Raw genomic sequence first — 27,675 nt, 5'->3', positions numbered from 1 at the left:
GATTAAGAATATCAATGACATGACTCTAGGTGTGAACCACAAACACATTTTTAGATCAATCCAATGGCACATAACTATTGGAATCCAAAGACTCTTTAAGAGATTGTCATTCAAATGCGATTATTTGTGAAAGTTGATGACACATTAGAAAATCATATTTGTGGTATGTATGCCCATATTTGCAGTGAGGTTAAAGTAATCTCTATCATTTCAGAAGAAGATGAAATAGCTACAAGATGGGGGGATCTGTAGGTAGAAGGTGGAGAGAGAGAGGACATGCTTTTGATTTTCTCCAAGTGCAAAGCTAAAGGTAATAACGAGCAGACTTGTTAGTAGAGTGTAGACAAGCCAAACAAAGAGCTAAATAGTGAAGTACCCCAATTTGGAGGGAGTAGTGGTTAAGACATGAGGGTGTGCTATGAATTCGTTGTCCAAAATTCAGACAAAGCAAAGGAGAAGGGCACAATAGTGTTAGAGCTCATGACAAGGTAGGTAAAAAGGGTAAGGGAGACTAGTGTTCATTTGGATTGTAACCTTCACTTGGCATCAATATTGTAGAGAGATAGAAGAGACTTTTAACTTGCAAAACTAATAGTAAGAGGGTTTTGTTTCAAGGAGAATAGAAATGTAGAGGTCAATTTGGAACAATCAGAGGAAGTAAGGAAAGAAGTGGGGGACCTCCGATTTGGACTAGATGAGAACAATGAATTTGGGAATAAAGAGGAAGAAATTGTGGAGGAAAGAATAGTAAAGCAACCCAATGCAAAATATAAGAACTAGACTAGAGGGAAAACTAGAAGAGGTAGGAAAACCATCAAGGAGGAGCTAGAGATTGTCGAAAATGATGAGGGACACACCAAAATGCAGCTAGAGAAGACTGAAAATGGCAATGGACAAACGGAAATGTAGTGGAGATCAAGGAAGGGTGTTGCCCTTTCAAGGTGCAATGAGTCTCATTACATGGAATGTCAAAGACATTGACAAGGCATGCGATCAAGTTGCAAATTGATCAAACAATGATTGATATGTTTTGTTTCCTTTAAGAGTTTGATGGAGGATGAAATACATGGGCTATTATAGAAGTGGAGTTAGTGACAAAGGATGTTTGTTGAGGCTTGGGGTGCCTTGGGAGGATTATAATATCTTTGGAAGGTATGTAGAATTGTAGCAGAGATAATTGCTCTTGAACAATGTTGGTAGTTGGTGAAGGCCAAAACACACTGGTAGAAAGATCTATTATTAGTGAATATATATGGGCCTACAAAAATTATAGAGAAGAAAGGCTCCTGTCTTATGGTACCCTTCTTGGGATTGATGCAAATTTTTTCTTGCAATGCATCTTCTTTTATTTGGAAAGTGATTTCCAGATAGACACAATATCATTGACACTAAAGTGGAAGTTGGCAAGTGTAACATCCTGTTTTTCCCAGCCTTAACTAACAACTATCATAACATTAAACAAAGTCACTTTTTGATATTCATGAGCTTGAGAAGGCAGTTATAACAGCTATTTAGATGTTCATATGAATAAGTTTAATGACAATAGTAGATTAAAGAAGTATTCAATCAACAAATGCAAAATATATAATTGCCATCATAACTAACCATCACTGTAATAAGCTATTGTTCCATAACAATTTAAATATAAATAAAAGATACATTACTTTTCATAATCATATGAAAAACAATTATAATCACTACTTCACCAATGATAGGGATCCACGGTTATAATAGATTAATTGAATCCTGGTATTGGAAAGAGAGTAACTACTTTAGCTATATTAACCATCTAAGCATATCTTCAATTGAACTTGCAAGAACATATAAGTAAAAGACACTGCCGATACCTCGAAGAGAAACCTAGCTGAACAAAACATGATAAGGTAGGTAAAGCAAATAGAAGTACCTATAAAATTAAAACTTACAATGCCCCAGTTATGGACGACGATTTTGAATATGACACCACTTCTGAAAGTAACGGAGGAAACAAGAAAGGAGGGCAGCAGAATGATTGCAACAGACCCAATGCTACTAGCATTCACGACGGGAAGGCATTTGACAGTAGTTGAGATGGGCATGCTGGGAACAGTACTTACAAACACAATTGTGGATGGAGGGTCAGGTGTGAATGTGTTACCAGAGGATATATGGAAAAGGTTGGGACAACTTACATTGTGGCCACCTATGTTCTAGTTACTCACGACAGATCAACACGAAATCAAATCGTTGGGAACCCTGATGGCACAGCCGGTAAATGTTGCAATGCAACCATTTTTATTACATTGGTCATTCCACTGAAAAGAAAAGGGTATGACGCTATCCTTGGACAGGGCTGGTTGCTGCAAGCAAAAGTGAAACATGACTGGAAACGAAATATCCTATCCATAGAACGCGGAGGCCGAAGATTTATAATTGAGCTGCACACACAGATGGTAAGTGAGGAGGCAGTGTTGTCAGATTTTGAAGGTGAAGGCGAAGGTGACAATGAGGGGAAGAAGAGAATGGAACCGGACAAAGAAGTATTGAGATTAGGAGGGTCGAATGATGACGACCTAGATTTGGTGAACGGCTTACTCCATTGGCGGATGGAGGACTACAAGCTCTTCTTGAGTTGTAATATGTTAAGGGTCAACGAAGGTAAGAAAGGAGAGGAAAATGAATGTCCGAAGGAAAACAGAGAAGTGAAAGAAGGCAAGATGGTTACAACTGAAGTTGAAGGAAAGAACATATTGAATGGCTAGTACAAGAGGAAGGACATGTCGTATGAACCCATAAAAAGGAAAGATTCCATCGTACGGCACACGGTGAACGAACCGTGCAGAAAGAAAAGGTTACACTGTACCATAGATTATAGGAAACAAAGAAGAAAGGCTTAATAAAAACTGCAGTAGTATGGAGTGAAGGTTCTAGAATTAAGAATATGTTATTGACGGCAAGGAGTGGCAACCGACATAATTCATGGTACCAAGTTTGAGAATTGCGATTGGAAATACGCTAGGAAATATGGAAAGCCTGAGAGTTAGATTTTATAATTTAAATAAACTAGACGAGCAACGACTGCAGACACAATGGGTCACGAAGGTTACACAAAACAGGCATAAGTCATGGCACGACAAGCACTTGAAGTTGAACTGATTTCAATCAGGACAACTAGTGTTGAAGTATAATGGGCGCAACGAGATCAGACCACCGGGCAAATTTAAAATAAAGTGAGTTGGGCCATATAAAATCCGCGAAGTGGATGATAATAGAGCAATAAAATTATGGACACTCGATGGGAAGTAGCTGATGTAGTAAATGGGTCGAAGCTGAAAGTCTATCATGAAAAAAATAACGCATCTCCGTGGATGAACAACTAAGAGAGAATAACAATAGTAAATAATGTATATATGTAAATAAGTGTAAATAATGTATAAGTATTGGGATTTTCATAGTATGGCCATAAAGGAGGAAACAAGTAAATAAATGTAAAAGAAGATTATTTGAGCGACAACAAAATAAAGGGGAATTGAATAATATATAAACCTCGTACGGCCATTGAGGGAAAGAAGAGGGTACCGTACGGTTATTAATTGAAAGGATAAAGGTACCGCAAGGTCATTAATTGGAAGAAGGACGACGTATGGTAATAGGGAGTTGAAAGAGGATAGTACGGCTGAAGAGAGCAAGACAAACCAAAAATCCGAACACCATACGGCATAAAGTAGTACAGGAGAAGTAGATAGAAAGGTACGGTCATCAGTTGAAAGATTAAAGTCACCATACGGATGTACGGGCTTGGGAACAATAAATACTATACGATCGTACGACAATCAACTATAAAGGTAAGCCATCGTCTAAACATTGCATCATACGGCCTCCGGGCAAGCAAAGAGCACGGGAAAAACATTGTACGGCATTTGGAAGCATTCATATAGCAAAGACAACACTGTATGGCTAAAGAACAGGAGGCTTATGAAAGGACCGTATGGCAACTTGAAGAGCAAAGCCATACGGGCTGAGGGAGAAGAAATTCACCGTACGGATAGGCAAGGATGTCATACGACGAGAGAAAGTTGAAGGGGTACACCGTATGGCATAGGAGAAGAGAGTAATTGTTGTACGACACACAAGAACTAGCAAGGACACCGTATGGCCCACGTAGATCACCGTACGACCAGTTAAGGTGTTATAAGATATAAAAAACCTGGACGGCTAAGGAAAAAGGGAATATAAAGGTGTATGGACAACATCAGAGGGAGAAATAAAGTCGTACGGCCCTGCAATAAGGGGTTACAGAGCCGAGGAGCAGCCGTACCAGACCTAGGAGAAAATTAATTCTTCTGTACAGCCACACTGGACAGAAGAATGCAGTTGTACAGTAGTGGAACAAAGGCAAAATCAGAGAAAAAGGAACATTTGAAACACTGTAAGAGACCACCGTACATCCACAACAGAAGGGTGCTAGAAAGGTTCTTAAAAAAAAAATGACGACAAATAAAAAATGTTCACAATGAATAACGTATGATACCAAAAGAAAGGGAAGGACATAAAAAGGTAGTAAAACATAAGCGGTTGGCGGAAAGAGTGTGAGATCGGAAGAAAATCACAAAAATGGTGTGTTCCATGGACTTTTGTGTGGGTTTGAGGGTGCTAATGTACGAGTGTATAAAGCTTTGGGAGGGAATAAGAGACAATCGTACGACCGATAGGAGATATATTAGACCACTGTATGGCTTTTTGAAATGCGGAGCATACTAGAGTATGGCAAAAGGGTTCTAAAAAAAAATGACAAATTAAAATAGTTCATAATGAATAACGTATGGTGTCGAAGGGAAAGACATCAACAGGTAATGAAGAAAACATAAGTGGTTGGCAGAAAGAGTGTGGGATCGGAAGAAAATCACAAAAATGGTGTTCCATGGACTTTTGTGTGGGTTTGAGGGTGCTAATTTGGTCTTGGCAGTAGGGGCGCTGCCCCTCGAGCCCGCCCTATATCGCAACAAGGAGCGCACTTGGGGCTTTTCCCTAGGACCTCACGGGGGCACTGCCCCTCAACCTCGCTAGGGGCATTGCCCCCGAGACCCCCAATCAGTGCAGTTATCAGTCGTGGGAAGTGTGACCAGTTGATGAGACTTGGAGCTGCTACAGGCATGGAGTGTTTGTATACCAGAGGTGGAGAGGGCATTGGAGCAAGCCTTTCGAGAGGGGTGCTATGCTTTGAGGCACTCAGAGTAGGTGTTGGACTTGAGAAGGTCTTGGTGGATGCATAGAGAGTTTGGGAGGATCTGACCATCCAATTGGAGGTATTAGACTGACACTTGGCTTAGCGTACCTAGGAGTTGGAAGCAGAGAAGGTGGCATAGGTGGCTATCAAGGTTAGATTGACTAAAGAGATAATATTGTGTTAGCAGAGGCTACAGATGCAATGTGTTTTGAAGACTAGTTTGGTGCAGGCACGGGAGGAATGTGAATGTGATGTGACAAAAAAGATTTATTTTGTTATAAATGTGTATCACAGCCTTTGAAGCAGCTAGGTAGATCAAGTAGCAGTTGAGAGGGCTCGAGAGGAGTCAGTTGCCAGGCTAGCCACGAAGAGGGCATTTTGGGAATCCGAGAAAGCAACCTTGTTAGATAGACAGAGTCAGCTATAAAAATTGGCAACAAAGAAGGAACAATTAGCAGCAGAGAAGGAGAGAGTAGCAGATGAGGAGAAAGAGCTGGGAGAGATTGCTGGGATGATGCAGTCAGCTTTAGAGCTTCAAATGGAGGCGGAAGCCCAAGTGAAAGTTTGGAAGGAGCAAGTCTGCAAGCTACGGGTGGAGTTAAATGAATTGAGGGCGCGGACGACTACTATGCCAAGGACGCATCCCTCTGCTTAGTATCTGTACATTGATGTAACTAGTGTTTATTTTTGAGTTCTGTTGTAATTGTCGTTTGGAGACGACTTTACTTTTTGGGGGAATGATATTGTCGGTAAATTCTATATTGTAGCCGACAGTAGAATTGTATCCGAAGGGCACGTGACAATTGAGTCACCCCTTCAAGAAAGTATATGTACACCGTTTGGAAGGGACTTTGGATCATCATGAGAATCACTGTAATCATCTGAATCATATTGTAAGCATTGGAGTGCATATTGCGTATATGAATAAAGTATTTGTTCTATGTTATATCTTACTGTACTACATGCAATAAGTATCCTTTTACCTTGTATGTAAACAACTAGCAAGTGTGATCACTTTCGATTGCTGGAAATGCCTGTACGGCTCCTTGATTGTAGTGGATCAAACTCTACTGATGTGGGAGCAATCGTAGAGTGAAAACAATGGTGATATGAATTGAGACCGCTGGTAGGTATATCAGCAAGAGGATTGCAAACCCTGTTATGAACCATGGGAAAAACGAATGCATTACTCAATATGACCAACAACAGTTTACATGCAATACTCAAATAGGCTCCACAATACGTAAGTATGAATAAAATCTCAGAGATTGCAATATGGAAACACAAATAGCAACTGATATTCAAATCACTGATGTGTGGAATGTTGCTGGGAAGAATGAAGTCGCCAATATAGAATGACAATGTTGCTGGATAAGTTGGGGCATTTTTCCTGGTTGTACTAGCCTTGGTAGATATGTTTAGGGGAGGGAGTTGGAGAAAAATGTTGAATTGAACTATAATATACATTGTAATTGGCAGGGAGTGCTTCTGTAATGGACAGAGCCATTTTGAGAAAGGCTCGGTTTGGGTTGGGGTTGTAGGTGTTGCTGTGGATCATGCCTAGACAGGGGTTTACTGCATACTTGGTCATCAATATATGAGTGTGGCCCAGATAGCACCATATTAGCTTATAATTTTTTTCTTATTTTGGTAAAACCTATAGGAGATGATATTGTGAATATATCACTTCATCAATTCAGTTGTGTCTCACTGCCCTTTTCCATGACCATTTACATGGAGTGGCATTAAATGTTTTTTTGACAGGACAGACACATAAGAATCAATAGCTAACTTCTTTACAATAGTGTTACAATATTATTGACATTGTTGTAGATGCTCATATGATGGAATTGCCACTGTATAGAATGAAGCTGAGGAAGATCAAAGGTGGAAACAAGGGCTGGAAGTAGCATGTAATACATTTGTAACAAAGCTTTGGTCAAAATAACAAATACCATCATCATCTGCTAACTACAGGAACTTGTAATGTCTATACAGAACTGTCTAGGACCAAGAGGATGGTTATTTCAATGAAGATGCAATGCACTTCCCTTAAATGTCCTAACACCTAGGAAATATGAGCCTCCATATGTGTAGAAAATTTTAGTAATGCATGCCTGAAATCATTATATCTTAAGAATTAATCTCATTTGAAATACAGTTGAACTTGTAATGTGGTTTTATGATTTAATCTATATGTCATTTCTCTAAATGACTAGCATGTAAAATTTAAATACTAAAGGAACTTTTGTAGTAAATTAGTGATTATCAGTCAATGAGAATACTTCAGTAATGCTTACTTGGTTCCATGTTTGAATTCATTATTTTTCATTTTTGTTCATATGTATTCATAACTTCATGTATTTGGATGTATGCCTTTGTGCTTAGAACATATTAGTATTCTGTGTTATAAGTGCTATATTCTAAAGATTCTTCTGTTTCACAAGGTTAAAGAGATTATTCCATTTCTGTTTCATATAACTTTATAGATTGAAAGATGGACAAAGCAATATCTGGCTTCAACTGGGGAAGGAAAACCAGATCGAAATCCGAAAATGATGAAGCTCATTGATTGGCTGAGGCAGCATATACCGGCTGAAGATTCTCTAAAAGGGGCAAAAACTGGTCTTGTTCACGGAGACTTCCGAATTGACAATCTAGTGTTCCATCCATCAGAGGTGAGAATATTTTCACTTGCTAATTATCATTTTTCTTAAAACAATAACTTCTTGTGTATTAAATAGTTTTTGTAGAAGGATAAAAACTAAACACTTTTTTTAGGCAAGAGCCTACAACACAATTGAAAATTGTGAGCCTCTTATCTGGGAGGTCTTGGGTTCGAGTCTACTTGAGATAAATAAAATTAGTATAATAATTAATCACAACACATAATAATAATTGATCTTGGCTTTGGCCTCTTACCAATAAAAAAAAAAAAACTCTTTTTTTTTTGTTATTAGGTGTGATGGAGCTACAATTAGTTAATCTCCTTTTATTTATGGGTACTTGCCCTTTAGACCTTGTAAAGGTGACAAGTAGGGTGATTATCTGTCTTAGTACATTTATAATGTTACATACAGAGAAGATAAGGTCTATCATATTCCCACATTCCATAGGTATGGCGCAAATGCTTCAGGAACTGATTGTGTGCAAGTTTTGTACCTATGCTTCAGATCACACTACGTGATCCATCATCCGTATACAAGAGAAATCAAGGAGAGAAAAGTGATGAATCAGTTCCAGAAGCATTCGTACCATACAGAGAAGATTCTATATTTGTAGTCACTATCTGTTGTTCTTTAATATGTGAAATGCTTAATTTTTTTATGATAAAGAGAAAAAACTTATTAAGATAAGATACAGATTATAAAAATCCCACCTTTTAGTGTTGAGGGGAGATCATGTAGAGGGAAGGTAACCAAAATCCTTATGGGAACGTACAGCTTATAAAGATATACAAGTTACATATAGGTAAGATGCTAAAATATATACTGACTCTTTAATAACAAAGGAAGGGGCTATTTCAACCCATTGCAATCCAAGAAGTCAAGATCAAGCTGTAGTAAATGTGAACTACTGGTTTTTCTGTACTGTTGCCCAAGTTTTTCAGAAAGTGTTTCTGTTTTTTATTTTCAATAAACCTATACTTTCTTTGGCTCTTTTTTCCACTCAGAGGCAGAAAAATAAAGCATGGCAAGACCGTAATTTGTTAGTTTTGAGGTTAGTTTTAGGGAATTCAAATATTTGTTTTTATGTTTTCCATAGAATATATATATTTTTGAGTTAAAATTTTAAATATTTGACACTAATGAGTTTTTTATTTTAATTTATACTGTAGTAAGCGTTTCGGTAAAAAATGTCAATGATAATAGCACATGCTATTCTAGGACAAGCCTTTTGTTATTTATGTAAGTCTTTGAGGCAAAAGTAAATTATAGCTTTAAAAGAAAACCATACTCTTCTTTCTTTTTTCCTCGGTAATAATTTTGATTTTATTAAAAAATAAACAAACATTACATAGAGTAGAGTAGTGTTGGAAACCAGCTTTGGACTTACAACGATGGAGTCATAACTATGAGCAATCCATCCAAAAACCTACCCGCTGTACTACAGTACAGACTCATTCCATGAGTTCTGACACTGTCATTACACAAAGATTTACAATGTAACGTCAAGTTCACAAAATTGGGTGTTCAGTGAAGCCTTAACACCCCAAAAAACTAGAGCAACAAAAGAACACTCATTACATCCTTGAAAGTTACAGCTCTGTCGATGATGAGAAATTGTCAAACTTGCAATGTACATCAGTTTCATTCCTTCTTGGATGTCTTGCTATTTGCCATTATGCAATTAACCAAAAAAAGGCTCTAATCTTGCTCTAATTAGATCTTTGTAAAATCCGTATCCCATCAAATCTTCAAATAAAATTGGCAATAAAACTTTTGCCATGAAGAGTAGTCTTCAAAAAACCAGACCATTCTTATGCCTCAAATGCAGCCTAGACTACTAGGAATTTGACAATTTTCACAAAAACTTCACAGAAAACCTAAACAAGAGATATCAACCCAATGAGACCAAACACTAGAACATTGGAAAGGAAGATCACCCAGACTTCACCTAAGGGCACGAGGGACAAAGCCCTGGATCCTTCCTCTATGCATGACATTAATTCGAGTCTTAGAGTGGTCTTCATCACCCTTGTTTTTTTTCCTCCTTTGCACCCTAAGCTCCTGCAACCTCTCTTCATCTTCCATAGTCCATCCCATGCAGTGCTTCATTTGTGCAGTGTCCTCATCAATAATCTGTTGTGTTGGGTGGATATTTTGCAACCGACAGTTTTGGGTAAAAATTCAGTCGCAAAATAGGATGCCCAGCCACAGCATGTGAGACAGAGTCTCTCCTACCTTAAAGGGAAGGCTCCCCCTTCTCACTGTTCCTTGGATCAACTCAAGGTAAGCAAGAAATTGAGAGATTTATAAAGAGGGTGTTACTATTATCCTTACTTCTTAACTTTCAAGAAAGGATCCAGTTATTCGTAAGGCGAATAATGGGCAAAGTGAATCTCTAATTACACTTCTATCATGAGCTAGAAATAGTGATACTGATAAATTTTAACTAACTCAAAGGCTAGCCAAAACGTACCAGTTTGGCTCTAAGTCCTGTTGTACTTCTATGTGGTAAAATATTTACAATTAGGGCACAAAAACTCTTAAAAGTAACAACAATCTAACTATTTTGCAAATTAAGACGAACACCCAAGCTATAGACAAAGCTAATAGCTATGGATTTTCACAATTGTTCTTGGTCAAAGCCTGGGATTCAATTGTTTCTTAACTCTTTTCTATTAATCACAAGATACAATATCAATGACAAAAGATAGTACAAATCAAAGGTAACTTGAATGAATTATAGACAAAGCTTACAATTCACACAAATAACAATCTCACTTAATCAAAGTCAAGTCTCAAATGCTCCTTTGTATTCACTTTCTCTCAAAATAGTGCTACACAAACAAAGTTCTGCTGGGACAATTTCTCCAGAGCTCTCTTGCATAAAGATAATGATCATTTTACAATGAGGGGGCACTCCTTTATATAGGCAAAGAAGTTGAGAAAAAAAGGGGAGGAGAAAGTGGGAGTAACTCAACCAACTTTGACCAAGTCTAACTATAGAAACTAAAGGATTACATGCAACTGCACATGCAACTCGCATTACGTCTTTTACATACATGCAATTCGCATTACATGTAATTACACTTTAACATGCAATGCATCTTAAACAACTATGAAATATAAATTACATAACAATTTTAAAGATTGCTTCTTAATGCCTTGAATTTCACAATGACGTCACGCACTATAGGAAGATCAACAATCTCCATAGTCTTTGATATGGCTTCGATTCTCATTGCATTTTCATATGCTGATTGCACGACTTTGGAATTTGTTGTTGTAGTATCTAACAAGTGTTTTGTCAAGGATTTGTAAAAAACGAATTTGTTCATTGTGTGTGAACCAAAATCTTCGGAATCTACATCAGCATCGATTCTGATTGTATATTCTGAATTCACTCTCTCCGCTGCCAAAAGATTACCAAGATTATCAGTAACATGGCATCCCAATTGCTCCAAATCACAAGTAAGGCTTGTTTCAACTGCTGGACAATCTTCAAGAGCCACTTGCAATTTTGTGATCAACTTTCTTAAGGTCTCTTCCTTGCAACCAATGAGTCCTTGAAATCTGAAGAACATTTCACATGACGGAAGAACGTCACATGAGACCATAGCATTTAGATCAAATTTTATCATTTTATCCCAATCCTCAAGGATTTCCTTCAGGTTGTCTGCTTCCTGAGTCAAAGAAGAAATTAAGCTTAGTTCCATTTTGTTCATCTCTTTGATACGCTTTAGAACTGCAAGTGTCTTTGTGATAGCTCAAACTCCTCCAACAATGATTTCCTGTATCCAAGACTTAGCAGCTTCAATCAACCTTCTCTCTTTAGATGTTTGTGATGCAACAACAACATTCTGAGAAGATTGCTTCTGGATGACCTCAGTCAAACAAGCTATTTCTTGTTTCAATTGATTCTTCTTTTCCCAAAGCTCATGACTGCTTTTTGATACATTTGCCAATGCATCATGAGCATCTTGCAAAGAACTCAAAAGAGATTGCTTTCCAACTTCAACCTTAGTAAATTTATAATCAAAGCTAGTGAGTTCTTCAACAGGTTTATCTACTAAGGGCTCAACAACCTCAACATACTTGGTTTTGTCAGAATCAACCAAAATTCTAGAAACAATCTTGTCCTTTAGAGATTTGGATTTAGTCTTCTTCACAGGAAGATTGTCAGGAGGAACAACCACCTTCCTTCTCTTCGTTGTTATTCTACTCAACCATGCAGGTAGGCTGAAACTTTCATCTTCAGAAGCAAGCATAGTGGAGACCATTGGCATTGATCCAGATTTTATATTTGTAATGACTGAACAAGATTCAGTTTGCACTGCTGTAGGCATAGGAACATGTTGTGAAGATTTTGTCATGAAAAGTTCAAATCCTGTCAAAGATGTATCAAGTTGGGAAACTTGACCACTAGTAAGAGTCGGAAAATCTTCAAACACATTTGCTAAGTGTTCAAATTGATCATTTGCAGGAACACGAGGAGTAGCAGATGAAATTGGAAGAGCCATTGTATTAACTTCTGAGACTGGAATAGAGTGAGTGAAAATAGTAGAAAATGAATCTACATCATCATCAACCTCATGCAAAAAGGGCTCTTCATGTGGAGAAGACGTGCAAGCTTGTGCAAGCTTGGGAGGAGATATGATTCTTATTTCTCCTTCTTCATCTGAATCTTCTTTCTTGGATTCTGTTTCCAATTCTTCTTCTGATTCTGTCACTGATTCTTGAATTGGTTTAGGAACTTGGGGTGATTTAGTCCCTTTTTCGCCCTTTAATTTGAATTTGAGAGTATTCTTGACATTTGAAGATGATGCACCATCTTTCCCTGTAATTTCTAGTTGTGATTTCCTGCCAGGAGGTCCAAAGCTTCCACAATCTAGATCCATTTTAGGATTTACTCTTTTTAGGCTTTTACTTTTCAACCACTTGTTAGTGTTTGCTAAGATGGATTGAAACTTGTCCATAATAGATGTATCTTCTTTTTGTTGCCATTGAATAGAAAAATGACACATTTTATCAAAACCGGCTTGATGAAATTCCGGATCAAGGATGTCGCCTTCATCTTCAACTTGGAAATCTGGAGGGATTTCCAACATATTAAGATCAATTATTTGTTGCAAGGTTAACCTACAATAATCCATCTTCATAATATCAAGCTTTGTTCTCATGTCAATCCAAATGTCTTCAATGCGATGAACATGAGTATAAGCCCTCTTTATCCGAGAGTTCATCTCTCGATAATCAAAGTCAAATCTAGCCTTGAACCTCTTCAATGTAATCAATTGCAACTCTGCTTCCATATTCTTCGCTTTAGGCACAGAAACAATTGAATAATTGCCAATAGATAAAGGCCTAGCTGAGGTGATGCCATATCCGGGCCTATGTGATGCATGCTGATCACTCTGCACGTCCATAAGTTGTCTGGCTAACTCCATTAGAATGATTCGATCTGTTGCATACCTAGGTAAGGTATATGGCTCTCTTTTGAGATATCCAACTCTTAAGTATGTGAAAGTGGAAAATTGAAGAAAAATGCAGCCGTACTGGTTTACCTTTTTCCATGCTGCATCAAATACTCTTTTGATACACAATTGTTTGTCAAACAGACACCTGTAATGTCCAAAGAAAGCATCTTGGACTCTTCTGTAATGATATGTACTGTTAGCCAAAGTAATTTGGTCATAGTATTCCCAAACAGGTACTCGAAGACGATCACCTTTGGTGGAAAGCCCTGAAAAAGATCCCATGGTAGCAGCAATGTAAATTAGATATGAATTCATGTAAAAAGGTACTGATGTTCCTACATTGCATATCTGCTGATAGATCGCAATACTGATAAGCTCTCCCCAAAAGATGTGTTCTTTGTTCTCTATGATTTGAAACATAAATTTATACATCCGTGGCTCAAAATCGGAAGAATCCTTCAGACCACAGATTCTGTTGAGAAGGATGATGAGATCCTTGTATTCTTGTTTAAAATTTGACCGATGAAGAGTCTTTGGCCATCTGGAAAAATTGCTTCGCTTCTTGTCTAACCAGTAAAGGTTGACATACTTTTGATAACTATCCTTCTGCTCATTCCAACAGGCCAATGATGATCCTTTAGTCAAATCAGCACATTCTGATTTACGAGGAACTTTGAAGACTTGTTCAATCACTTCAGGGTCAAGGCTAATAATAACCTTGCCGTCAGTGTCTTTGATATTCCTTGTCTTAGGAGTGAAGCCGAGCACATCCGTAGACAAAATTAGGTTCTATGGCCGCCATGGGAAATGTAGAAACCAAATGAATGTTGCTTCTTTTAATGTGTTTCATCTCATGCGTAGCTGAAGCTTCAATCCTTTGTAGAAAATTGGCTACATCTACGTGACCAATCTTGGTGTCTAGTATGTTATCCAGAACAGACGTAATTGAAAAAGAAACTGCATGAGCCAATTCTTTGTCATATTGGTATTTCATCTTGCCCTTGGATTTGGAAGGCGAGGACATTTCTTGTGCTCGTATTGTAACACAAAAATTCCAAAACACAAATACATTGTCAGAAGGAATCTCCATGTAAGTGGATTCCAGAGCAGCAGTGAAGATTCAAAAATGAGTGACTTTCGAAGAGAAAGCGTATGCATATGCAACGAAATGTGAAATGAAAGTATGAATATGGAAAATGGAATGGAATGAAAATGCGTGAAGGTGAAACGCATGGGAATGCGTGCAAAGTAAAAGTTGCTGATTTCAAAAGTGACTTAAATGTTTTCAAAGCTTTATTGAATGAAACATGCATATATGTAAATGAAATATGTAACGGAAGGTGGAAAGTGAAATGAGATGTAAGTGCGAATGCGTATACTTTACATGTATATGCGGATGCGGATGGAGGGTAACATGTAAAATATTTTATGAGGTGGAAACATGTATGGAAACATGTATTTATTCATGTAAGTGCGAATGCGTATATGAAGATGGAAATGAAACAATGGAGGTGAGAATATGAATTATATAGTCACTTTTGGAGGAAGAAAGAAGTCAAAATTCACGGAAAGCGAAAATAACATCTTTTTTGTCTTTTCAAAATATGACTTTTGATCAAAATCGGACCTTTTGGATGCAATTACACGTAAGGCATTTCGTGTAATCGTGTCGTGCGAATGGAAGCGAAAAATGAGATGGATGAAAAATGGAAACGAAAAATGGGATTACATGCATGTGCAGATGGCGAATGAAGTGAGAAACATGTAATCGCATTTGTTGGATGAAATGTGAGATGTAATGACATGGAAACGGAATGTGAAAAAATGAAATAATAATACTTTTGCATGTAGTGAAGGAAAAACAAGTTTTTGGGGCAAAACTTGCAACTTCTCCAAAATGGAGAAAAACCGGCAACAAGCACACAAAACCAAAACAAAAGAAAAACATACCTTTTAAAACAACTCAAAACATGCCAAGATGCAATGCACTCCAAAGATGAAATTCGAATTTGGAACTTGGGGAAGAACCAAAGACATCAAAATGAAAAAGAAATTCATATTTAAAGGAAAAAAGCATATTCTAAGGCAAAGATTTTTACAAATGGCATCCATTCAACAATTTCATAAATAAAATCAGCAAGGATAAGCATGAATTAAAATGTAAGAAAGAAGAGGTCCACTTACATGATGAATATGTGCCAAAAATGAAGGAAAAGATGCTCTTTGTTTGAAATTTTCTTCAAAAATGATGAGAACTTTTCAAATCTCCAAAATCCGAATGATGAAGGGCAGAAAACAAGGAGATTATTATGCAAGATCCCAAAACGTGCCCTAAATTAGCTCCTCCTTGCCACGTTTTAAAGCTTGCATGTTCTTGAGCCGTTTTTGCCAAAACAAGCAAAAAACATGATCTTCCAAGTAAAACGTTTTGATGATTTAACACCAAAATAATGATCCTCAACCAATGTAATCACCTAATGAGGTAAAAACGACTTGATCTCATGCAAAAATGTGATCAAACTTGGCAGATTTATGGAGTGTTATGCAAAAAGTGCCCTAGCTTGGGAGTTTCAAACACGTTTTTGGGTACAATAACTTGATTTTTGATGAGGGCACAATGATCACCTCTCCAAAACATGATGAATGCAACTGATTTCATTCAAATCCATGGAGAAAATCAAAAGTTATGAGCAAAATCGAAGGTTTTTGGAACAAGAACATGTTTTCTTCACATAATAGGACATTTTTATGTTCATTACATCTTTTAAAAACATGTAATAAGACAAAATCGGACCTTTTTGAGTCCAATGCATGTTTTACAATATGTCTTTGATCATAATCTCACTTTTTGAAGCCCATTACATATTTTAAAATGTGCAATTCTCCAAAATCTCACTTTTTGGAGTCACTTACATATTTTATAAACATATCTCACCTTTTTCATGCACAAGCATGAAAACTCAACTTTTCATGTTATTGCATCAAAAAGGTCCACTTTTACAAGCTTTTGATGTAATGACTTGAAAAAGGTCTTCAAAATGAGTTTTCATATGCATTAGCATGAAAAGTTTCCACTTTTCATGGTTTTTTACATGCATATGCACATAAAATGTCCATTTTTAGGCTTTTAAGTTATGCATTTCACTTATTTTATAAAAATGTCAACAATATGGGTCAAAAATAACATTTATGCATTATATTAATCAATATAAGTCATAAATATTAAGTTAAAGTGACATTTGTATTATTATTTGATTTAAAAATCAAAAATTTAAAAAGTAACTATATAGTTCTATAGTTACTTTAAGTGAAAAATTAAAAAGTAACTCCACTTAAAATTATAACATAAAGTGCACTATAGTCACTTTAAGTTATAAATTTAAATGAAAAGTAACTTCAAAACATAGCAAAAAGTGAATAAATGTTATATTTTTGAAAAAGTGAATGTCAAAATGAAAATATAACATCATTTTTAAATTCGTGTTGTTGCACCTAAAAGGTCCACTTTTTGGGCACTAAAATGACCATATCTCTTAACTGACAACTCCGATTCACCTCTAAATTAGACCGAATCGAAGGGGAAATTGAAAGGCATAACATGAGCAAATTCAAAGGACCAGAAACAAGCAAACACAAATTCAAAAGCAAAGAACGGACTGTGAAGGCTTCAAAAATCAAGCAAAGACTCGACAGAATGCAAAACAAAAACGACCTGACGAAGGCCTTCAGTAAAATAACTTGATATTCAAATTGAAATGGATCAATCGATCAACATTAAGTAATTGAATATCAAATTCAAGCTTAGAGAAACACAAAACTAGCTTGGAAAAGTTTCGTGCTGTTACCAACATTTTGTGGTGACAAAATGCAGGACAACATGTTGCATGACCAATAATTTTAGGGCAAACGAGGCCTTTCTTGCCTTGTTGAATCTTTTATGCCTCAACCTTTCATCAAACCTTTAGACAAATGGAGTGTACTTATTGCTTGGTATCTTCTCAAGACCACTTTGCTTCTCTCCCAAGTTGATTCCAATGCCAGGAATTGAGGCCTCAAAAATTTCATATAAACCCAACAATTCCTTAGAAGGAACCAACTTCATCGTCATAAACCTAATTGTGTTTTTACCTTCATCCAATTGTAGTGCCCATGCCATAATCATTGAATAAATGTCCGTGTTGGTGCAGTGGCGATTTTCAACCTGGTAGAACATCTCTCTGAATAACTAGTCGGCCACCTCTATAAGCCTGTGGTGGACAAGTCTGAAGATTTTATCCAGGCGAATTTTCCTACTTTGTCTATGGAAGGTTTTTTTTTTGTTTTTGTCATTGGAGAGTGAATGCAGTTTCTATTGTTCACAGACTCAAGCTACTTTTTCTATGCTAATTCTCTGCAAACTTACAATGCTTTTTAGTTTGAGGGCACACACCTCGATTACTTAAGGTGGTTATCAATGTATAAGTAATTGAGGTTTAAAGCCCAATTGGATGTTGTGTCAGCCTCCCAGTTCCCTTGCCTTTTTATGTGTGACAAATTAAAATCCTCAAAGAATGTCAACGCATCAGTGATTTTGGAGTTGTAGTTCTTGAGGTGCCATTCCTCCATGTTACCTTTTATTATGGTGTTTATAATGATTTGTGAATCACCTTCAACATGTAGTTTTGTGGCTCATGATTTGTTTGAGGCTCTGATTGCCAAGAGTGCCACCTCAGCTTCTATTACATTGTTTGTACCATCCATAAAACGTTTACCTCCCCAAGCAATGAGATCCCCTTTTACCATACTTAGTCCTCTAATTGTCACACTGGGAGTATCAACATCCTGCTGGGTTGGCAACCTCATTGAACGGGAAATTGTAGGTTCTTAGCTGCCCATTGGTATTTTGATATGCTGAATATACAACTGAACTGCCAATTGTGCCCTTTCAGATTTTTTCGAAACATAAACTTGTCAATTGCTTCAATGCACTTGTGAACATATTGACAATTCCTCAACATTGCTAGGCTCTCTTCATGCATATGCAAATATGTGATAACTGTACACCTATTCCCTATGACAACCTGCATATTTTGCATTGATAGAAGTAGATTTTCTGCCTAAGGTCATGCTTTTTTACTAAACAATTTGTAAATCTTTTCCAGCCCATGATATGTGCTATTTATTTTAGCAAGAGCTAAATGAAGAGTTTTTTTTTGGATGGTGGTGGGTTGGATTTTTGGAGGATGAGTATGGTGAAGTGGTTTGATATATGTGGATTAATAGTCAAATCAACCATGAGATTATTCCTTAGAAGAATAAGATGAAAAAGAGTTGGAGTGCACCCTATAAAGAAGTCATTGGTTTGGCTTTAGGTTTATTGGCTTGGTATTGTAAATTGGTAAAGTATTCTCAGAGCTCAGGTTTGTTTGTACAAAATAATATTAAAATCATATATATACACATGTGCATGCACCCACAAACATAAGTAGGCATGATACCACCCACACTATGTGTACACACCCACACATATACACCTACATATACCCAAGCTTAGGTTTTTTTGTACAAAGAGCGTATATATATACATGTGCACACACCTATACGCATAGGTAGGTAGAACAGTCACCTATCCACCCATGCATGCATGCACACACTCTCTCACCCACCCACACACACCTACATGTACCTATACATGCACAAACACACATCCACGCCTACACTTCAACATGCATGTATGCATACACACACATGCACATACACCAACATCTACAATAATATAGGTAGACATGCACCTCTTGGGTCCCAAAATCACACCTCTACTACTTGATTGCAAACGGGGAGCCCCTTTTTTCACTTTGGTAGTATGAGCAGTGGCTTAGTTTGCCTTAGTTTAGTGGAGTCTTTGAAATTTTGAGGCCGTAGAGATGAGTTTGAGCAATATTTGCCCATTTTAGAGCCAAACCAAACAATCTCCTAAGTATAGGATTCAATTCTTAGTCAAGACATTTAGATGAGATTGAGATTGAGGACAAGTTGGGTGGGCCAAGTTAGAGTTAGAGTCTGTCTTATTGCCTAGTGGGGGTAAGGTATGGAGTTGAAATCGAGAAAAACATGGTGGAGGATAACACTTGGCGAGATGTTGAAATGGAAAAGCATTTGAGATAAGAACACCTACGAGTTTGAAACCAAGACAAGGATGATGGCTAAATGAGAGCTCAAATTGATGCAATTATGAGAACATGAAGTTATGAAGACTTTGACGAAGAAGAAATGAGAAGTAGGAGTGAACAACAAAGTTAGATTACAAATGAAGTGTGAAATTAGAGCTCCAAGTTGGAAGCTTGATAATAAGGGACAAGGAGGAGTTGGATGTTGAACCCTTCTTGTCCACTCTAAGATGAGGACCCAAAAAATTCAGTGGGATGGATGGTGATAAAAGAATGTGGAATTAAGGTTGAAAATCAGTTTTTCACTTAAGTATGATCAGATTTGATAGGCCCAAAAGCCACCGAAATGTGAAAGTCAGAATTTTGAAGAAGGAATTTGTAATCAAGACTTGCAAGAATGAAGTAAAAATTGTTGACCAAGAAGATGAGTTTGAGGTGAAATCTCAAGAAAACGGAAAACTTCAAGTCCAAACTCTTGGCAAATGTAAAAGAGGAAGTGACAACGAGGGGTCGGAATCCAACCCCGTCTTGTCTAAGCTTCGACAAGTCCGACCCCCTTTGTCCTCATATGGATGACACAACGTGGTTTCTGCCACCACTTTTGAGCTAACTGTTTTGGCCCTACCAATAAAATTTGCCTCCAAAATCCAGTTCTACTTCAGCCTCTACAAAGAGTGACAAGCTACGGTGTGAACAATCAGGGTGGTTTCCTCAAGCATCAAATCAGATTTTAAAATGGGAGTAGGGGAGACTTCGTAAAATGTAAATCACAGAAAGGAGATAAAAATCAGAATTTGAAATAAGAATCTCCTCTCACATTTGGACTGTAGTTGTAGTTTGACACTATTGTAGTTTCAGAGTTGCAATATCCTCCCTATCCTAGAATCGTTTCAGTGGTTAGTAACCACCCTAGTCTGCCATTGGAGATATCATTTTAGCTATTTCACTTTGTACGTTAAGATTAATTAAATTAAAGATACTATTTGAAAAAACTTACTTTGGTGGTGACCACTCATTTATTTACGTGTTTATCCATTGCTCTACTTAATATTATTTGCTATACTATATTGTGCTACTGTGATACTCTAATGGAGATCAAACTGTCATATTGTGCTAAAGGGATGGGTTGTAACTTAGCTGTATGGTTTTGCCTGTGCTGCACGGTGACAAGGGTTGAAGATAGTACCGCATGGAGGTGGTAGGAGAGCTGTGTAGAGGTGATGAGTGAGTCATACGAGAGTGATAGGTGAGCCACACGGAGGTGACAAGAGACTCACACAGAGGTGACAAGTGAACGATACAAAGGTGATGGAGGAATTACATGGAGGTGATGGGAGAATTCCATGATTAATGATTAATCTTCTATAATGAATATATATTATTTGAAAATTCTCATTAATTCAAAAAAGATATTATCAAAGGGTCATTAGAATTTGATATTATTTTCATTAATTGAATATTGAGAGATATTAGATATTTTATGAAGAGATCAATATATTTGGGGAAACGATTGATCCAATCTCTATAGTGTTAGTATGACAGATTGATATAATCTTCATCTGACTGACACAAATGAGATTTCTATAATTCCTATAATGCTGGTGTGTGAGATTGATATAATCTCCATCTGACTAACATGCCTAAGATTGATATAATCTCCATTTGCCAAAATATTCTGATGAGTCAACATATATATGTGAGAAGGCCTTGGATAGGGGATATCCCTTCCAAGGTCCTCAAGGGGTGTGCTCTAGGGAAGACAAAGAAGTAAATGAGGATGGTACTAGAATCGATGATATATCATTTGGGACTTGGAGCCCCTCAGGAGGGTTAGTAATCCTGATTTGGAGATGTCCTTAAGGCAGGATTTAAAAATGGGGAAGTTTTGGATTTAGAATTATATAAGTAATGTATATTATTGTTTGGATCGAACATTTCTTTATAGGTATTACTCATCTCAAACTAACCCTAATAATGGGGACATTATGTAGAACAATATCAAATCCAATCGTAGGTATAGAAAACTACACTAGATTGGATAATAAGAAATGAATTTGAAATACAAGGTGAACTATGTTGTGAATCCACTCTGAAAATGAATTAGGTTTCTGTCCAATCCACCAAGAAGCCTAAAGGTTTCCGTCCCTAGGATTCCGAAAAAGAAAGCTCGAAGCTTCCCAAATTTCTCCAAGAGAAATCAGAAACCATATACAATAACCAAGCATATTAAAATGTACTCCTTCCTCTTTTAAGCACAACCTCATGGCTCTTTAGATTCCCTTTCCCGTCTCTTTATTTTTATTCTCCTCTTTTAATTGTCCTTTTCCATTTAGAGAATAATATAGTCTTATAAAGATAATGTGACTTATTAATTTGCCTTTTAACCTAAAAATCACTTTATTGGAAAAATTTAGTCTTTAGGCCTAAAAATCACTTTATTGGAAAAATTTAGTCTTCAGGCATTAAAATAGATAATTAATTGAACTCAGAAAACTACATGTGATAGCTCGTAGGAAAGATCTTGGCAAGACACTTCAAGTCTCACACTAAAGCTAGAAATAAGGAACCCCTAGTAACTTACTATTAATAGTAAGTATCTGGAAAGCCCCGCTGTATCCATTCTAGTTGTCTTGAGTTGGAAAGTGCCTAGGCCAAAACTTGTATTGATCCCTATAAAGTCTTGGTTAGCCCATGGGACCATGGTGGAAAGGGCTAACGACGCATTAGAGAATAATGGCTAGAAAAAGGGGACATTATACAATACAAACACATGAGAATGATTCCACACACTGTGAAGCCGTATGCAATCAACTAGAAACAATCATTCATAATCAGTGGGAAAAGATGACTACCCCATTGCACCTCCTTGCATATGCCTTATCTCCAAGGTACTATAGCAAGGAAATACTTGCTATGCCAGATAAAGTAGCACCATAGTGGATGAAGATGTTGCTAGCAGGTGCTACAAAGTTTTTTCAAGACTCTTCCAAGATTGACATGAATAAAAAATTTAGGACAGAATTTGGCTTATTTGATTTGGAAGCTAAACTTAGTCTAATTGCAATAAAGGACCAAAGTAACATGGGAGCTATCACATGGTGGTACCTCTATGGTCAACCATTTAAGCATCTACAACTTCTCGCAATCAAGATCCTCTCACAAGTAATAATTTTTTGTTTTTTGTTTACCACTTGTATTCTACAATGCTTTAAATTGCTTTTCATTTTTATGTTTTACTTTTAACTTTGTGAACATTGTCCAAGTTGCAAGTTCTTTGGTTGTTGAATGGGATTAAAGTACGTACTCCTTTATCCACTCAGTGGAGTGTAATTGGTTGGGCTCAAAAAAAGCTGAAGGCTTGGTTTACATACATACCAACTTGCATCTTTTGTCATTTGAGGATCATCACTACTAAGGAGCAGCCAAGCTTTGGGATGTAGAACCTAAGTGTGCGAACTTGGATGTAACAATTCAAGATCTTACTACTATTAGAGATGATGATGCTGATAACATCATGACACATGGTGCATCTGGTTCAAGTGGAACCGTTTTTGATTCAAATGATCTTGAACTTGCTGCAGTTGTAGGAGTTGGAGATGATGAGGAATTTTTTAATGAATACATATGATTCTGATTTGGATTGATGAACATTTAATCATGAACTATATTTTGATTTTGTAATTGTGATATTTTTTGATTTGCATGGGAATTATGAACATAGACATATATGGTATGGCTTATTGAATATTTAGTTATTATTATTCGAATTTGAACTTGAATATTTGTGAACTATCAAATATCTTGATTAATGGTATTTGTGAAGTATCATACTATCAAATTATTTAATTTTATATGTTTCTTGCATTTCTTTGCATATACATAATATATATTTTAAATACACACACACATACATATATACACACATCCAAATGCCCCTTCCCCCTCCCCAATTTTTTTCTCTTCATGCATCCACGCATCTGATTCTCACATCTGCATCTATATTCACACCTGAATCAGCAACTAAGGTTTGAATACAAATTGGGCACAAATTATTTTCATCATGGAAATGTTGATACATTAATTAGCTAACTATTATAAATTTATGATGACTACCTTTGAAAATCATCATCATAATTCATTAATTGCATGTTTCAACATTTGTCATCTTCCTCCCTAAAATGTCCCTTTACTGATTTTAAATGATATTTCATGCCTCTAATCAGATTTTCAAAATCAAATAACTAATATCACAAAGATCCACCAAATTTCTCAAGAATTCCCAAATCGGGTATGCCAGAAACAGTGCCAAAAGCTTCACAGCTTCACCTATTATTAATAAATCTGAAAGTGGACATTTTTACAGAAATTTAAGCAGCATAACAGCCTAGAAAATGACATTTCCAGATCTGTATAACATGCACACAATAGCTCCCAAACGGAGGACAAAAACAATGCTCATCGGGCTCCCGAAAATAGCACAAAATAGCCCAGAATCACCACAGAAACTTAATAATCTATCACAGAAGTATAATCATATCCAAATACATATTTTCAGCTTTATGTTAACATTTAAAAGTCTGATATACAGCAGCAACTCAAACTGATATGAAATACTCAATCGAAAACACCAAACTCTTACAAAAAATACACCCGAAAACTCACAAATCTGCACTGTTCAGTACAAAGGCAAACTCTGCATGAGCATGCACATGGAATGGCTTCAAACTCCCGTCTTTAGCCTTCTTGGAAACTTGCAAACTCCCGTTCTTGGGTCTCTCTGGAAACCTGCAAACTCCCGTTTTTGGGTCTCCTTCTCCACAGGTTTGGCAGCCTCTGAAGAATAACAAAGAAATGAGCAAAAATCAAGTTCTAGAATCAGCCCAAAATGCCTCCAAACCCCTTAAAAGAGGGCATAACCCTAACTCATGTCCAAAGGGGGTTAATAAAACATATTTTAATAATAATCTTCATTTATTAGTCCATTAGCTTCCAAAGATTATCCCCTTTTTCCAAAACTTCACCTTTTTGGGCCTGCCTGCCTTTAGCAAAGATTATTATTTTTAATTATTTGAAAAGGGGACATGACAAGTCCTCCCCTCCCAAACATTGCTTGTCCTCAAGCAATGGTTGAACAATAAACCAATCAATCCACCTGGATCCCAAATGTAGTCATGAACTATACTACTACCAATTAACACAGGCTCCTGCACTATCCTCTGCAATATGACCAAGAGGAATCCATAATCAAACTGACAATTATAGCTCAACCAAACTCCAAAATCACAACTTCCACAGTCAGAAACCCACGAGACACAAACTCTTATAACATCAAAACCCAAGTAGAGTGGACTACCAACACAGTAAATACCATCAATGCATTCCACTGGCCTATACGGAATGTACAATCCAACTCTGCAACAATGGTGAATGCTCCTGAATGAAACTGTACCAAGTATGGAGAATCCACACACTATACAGCGCCTGCAGTTAACACAACTCTGTAGATCACCGACCACTGTCTCATAACCATAACTACCATGCACCCCTGATGGTGAAAAGCCATCACAAGATAAACAACAAGAATTGGAACTCAAACCAAATTTTCCTGCCATCAAATCCTCAACACAAGGATCAAATGCTAACTGATGTACATACCTTGCAATATAATGTTGATAAAAAAAACCAACCTCAGTCAAAAGCTCACCATGAACAAGTGATACAACCCACTGTGACTGATCACCAGCTAAGTCAAGAGATGTCATAGCCAAAGGAGTAGAATCAATAACAACACCCACTGAAGCATCACTCTGAAGCTACTGCTCTAAGTCATGTATTATCAAGCTGTCAATTGTAGAACCTATCTCCATGTCGTGCCCATCACAACTCTCATCCTGAGACGTTAAACTATCCCATAACTGATGATAAGCACTAGGAACCAAAGTACAATTCTGTATCATCATCTCATCAACATGGTCATCAAAGGTAAATTGATGAGCATACCTTATAATGTAATGCTGATAGAATGCGCCAATCTCAGTCAGTGGCTCAAACTGCAATCCAGATGTAACTAACTACAATCGATCACTAACCAAGTTGGAACTGACTACTACCTCCAAAGACATTGCCAAGGGAGTAGTATTACTAGCAGGAACCATGCCAACTATCGGCTCACCAACATCACACATGGTCTTTGATACAGCATCTCTAGTCTTCATGCCATTAGTGCTAGAGGTCACCACCATGTTAGACATACCACAACAATCTACTGCAGCACCCAACTCAACTGAACCTGACTCTAGTGGGGATGAACCCGATATGCCAATGTTAGTATCAAGGATGGATGCATCCCCATCTCCACTATCTTTGACAATCTCGACCATGGACATCCTCGAATCATCAGACACCATAGCTTGTAACTGTACAGAATCTAGTAAAGACTGTAGTTGCTCTAACTCCATGGTCACCTTAGCCAAATGAAACCGTGACTCCTTGAAAGCCAACTGTGTACTCTCAAGAATCTCAGAAGTCACCTCAAGCTGTTGAGTAAGCTCACTCACCTCATCTTCCTTGGCCAACAATGCATCGTATGCTGTACTGCCCCACTCCATAAGATAATATCTATCGGCTACCAACTGCATATAATCTTGTCTTAGAATCTGGATAGCCTCCCATAAAGAGTGGAACTCTGTCAAGGAAAGATAACTGCCTCCCTGCTCATCACTAGTAGGAGAACCCCATCCATAAATGACTAACAACTGACGAGCAGCATCAAAATGCTGGCAAGCGATAGCAATGTCTCGCTCACTAACTCTCAACTGATTAGACACATGATGACACTGGCTAGACTGTCCCCTACAAACCTCCTCTGATGCACTGTCTAAAGGAGTATCCTCAAAGTTACTAGTCTCTAGAGTATTACCATCCATATCCTGTGAATCAACTCCAAAGCTCATATCAACATATGGAGTATCAAAAACTGTAGCACTGATGTCTAACTCCTCTGTACCAAAATAAATTGCCAAGGAAAGTAAGTCTTCAAAACTACCCATTGCATCCTCCTGGATGTCATCAATGCCAATATGATCCTGGGACTCATTGGTACACACTGCCAAATATGAAAGATCATCAACACATTCCATCAAGTATGGTCGACTGGATATATGAACAAAGCCCAACACCGGTGTATAAAAACTAATACCCGCATCGGACAAGCTGCTGGCACAAGAAAAGAAAACATCATGCAATCTGCTAATCAAATCCATGATAGCACCCAAACAAACACTGCTACCAAAAAGTGTTAAAGATCTCCAGTCAACTGAATCCCAAATGCCAATATAATAATCTCGAGTCCATAGCTGTAAACTAGAATCAGCTGGTAACTCAAGAAAACTCCTCATCTGAGTAATATGACCAATACCAACTAACTCCACATACCTGTCATGATGAGATAATGAAGTCAAAATACTGTCTTTGTTCACTTTCAGCTGGCTGGACAAATCATGTGAAGTACTACCAGTCTCAACCTCATGTGTTGAAGAATCTAATTGTGCCTGATACTCTCTCTCAAAAAAGTCATGGATGCTCAATGTCTGCTCATCTCTACCAGGTATCTCACCATCATGCACAACAACATCCTCATAATCATCATCCTTGAGGTCAAATCTATCTATCATTCTTTGACTAAAATCATCAAATGTAGTTACCTGATCATGACCTTGAGTAGTCATTCCATGATACCACCAATCATAGGCTGCATCTTCCAAGTGTAGACTTGCAATTTGAACAGCATCACTCTCCTTCTTGGGGTTAAGTGTGAAGAAGGTTTGTAATTTTTGTAGCCATGCTCTAGCTGAAATTTTATTTGTTCCATCAAAAGTAGGTGCTATAAACTTGCTTATTTTATTTTTGAGCTCTCTTCCACTTATGTCATGCTCCCTTTTGTACTCTTTCTTGGGCATCAAAGTGTTCATCATATCCACATATTCTCTAAAAGGAACTAAACTACGAAATTCATCATCTAAACCATTGTAAGTAGCTCTTAATGCGATCAAGTTACCTGTAACCTCTTCCATGGGATTAAGGGTTGGATTTGGCACTGGTGGCTCATCTGCATGCAGAAAAATAGTTTTTGTTGATTGAGAGGGTGTGAGTTTCAGATTTCTTGACTCCTCTGAAGTGCT

General features: G+C 37.3%; 1 protein-coding gene across 3 annotated transcripts in view; it reads left to right on the top strand.

Moving 5' to 3' along the window:
* IBR3 (acyl-CoA dehydrogenase-like protein) overlaps positions 1-27,675 on the top strand; it is a 403,438-nt gene that overhangs the window by 88,601 nt on the left and 287,162 nt on the right. For all 3 annotated transcript variants that reach the window (XM_089813746.1, XM_089813745.1, XM_089813744.1), the window contains exon 6: positions 7,696-7,884. In XM_089813746.1, coding sequence (XP_089669872.1) covers positions 7,696-7,884 — 189 coding nt within the window. The remainder of the gene's footprint in view (positions 1-7,695; positions 7,885-27,675) is intronic.

The sequence above is a fragment of the Cupressus sempervirens genome, chromosome 2 (assembly GCF_028749045.1).
Source record: "Cupressus sempervirens isolate cs-2001-9-10 chromosome 2, ASM2874904v1, whole genome shotgun sequence".
Lineage (NCBI taxonomy): Eukaryota > Viridiplantae > Streptophyta > Pinopsida > Cupressales > Cupressaceae > Cupressus > Cupressus sempervirens.
The sequence above is the reverse complement of the archived record's forward strand: the minus strand, read 5'-3'. Positions and strand labels throughout refer to the sequence as shown.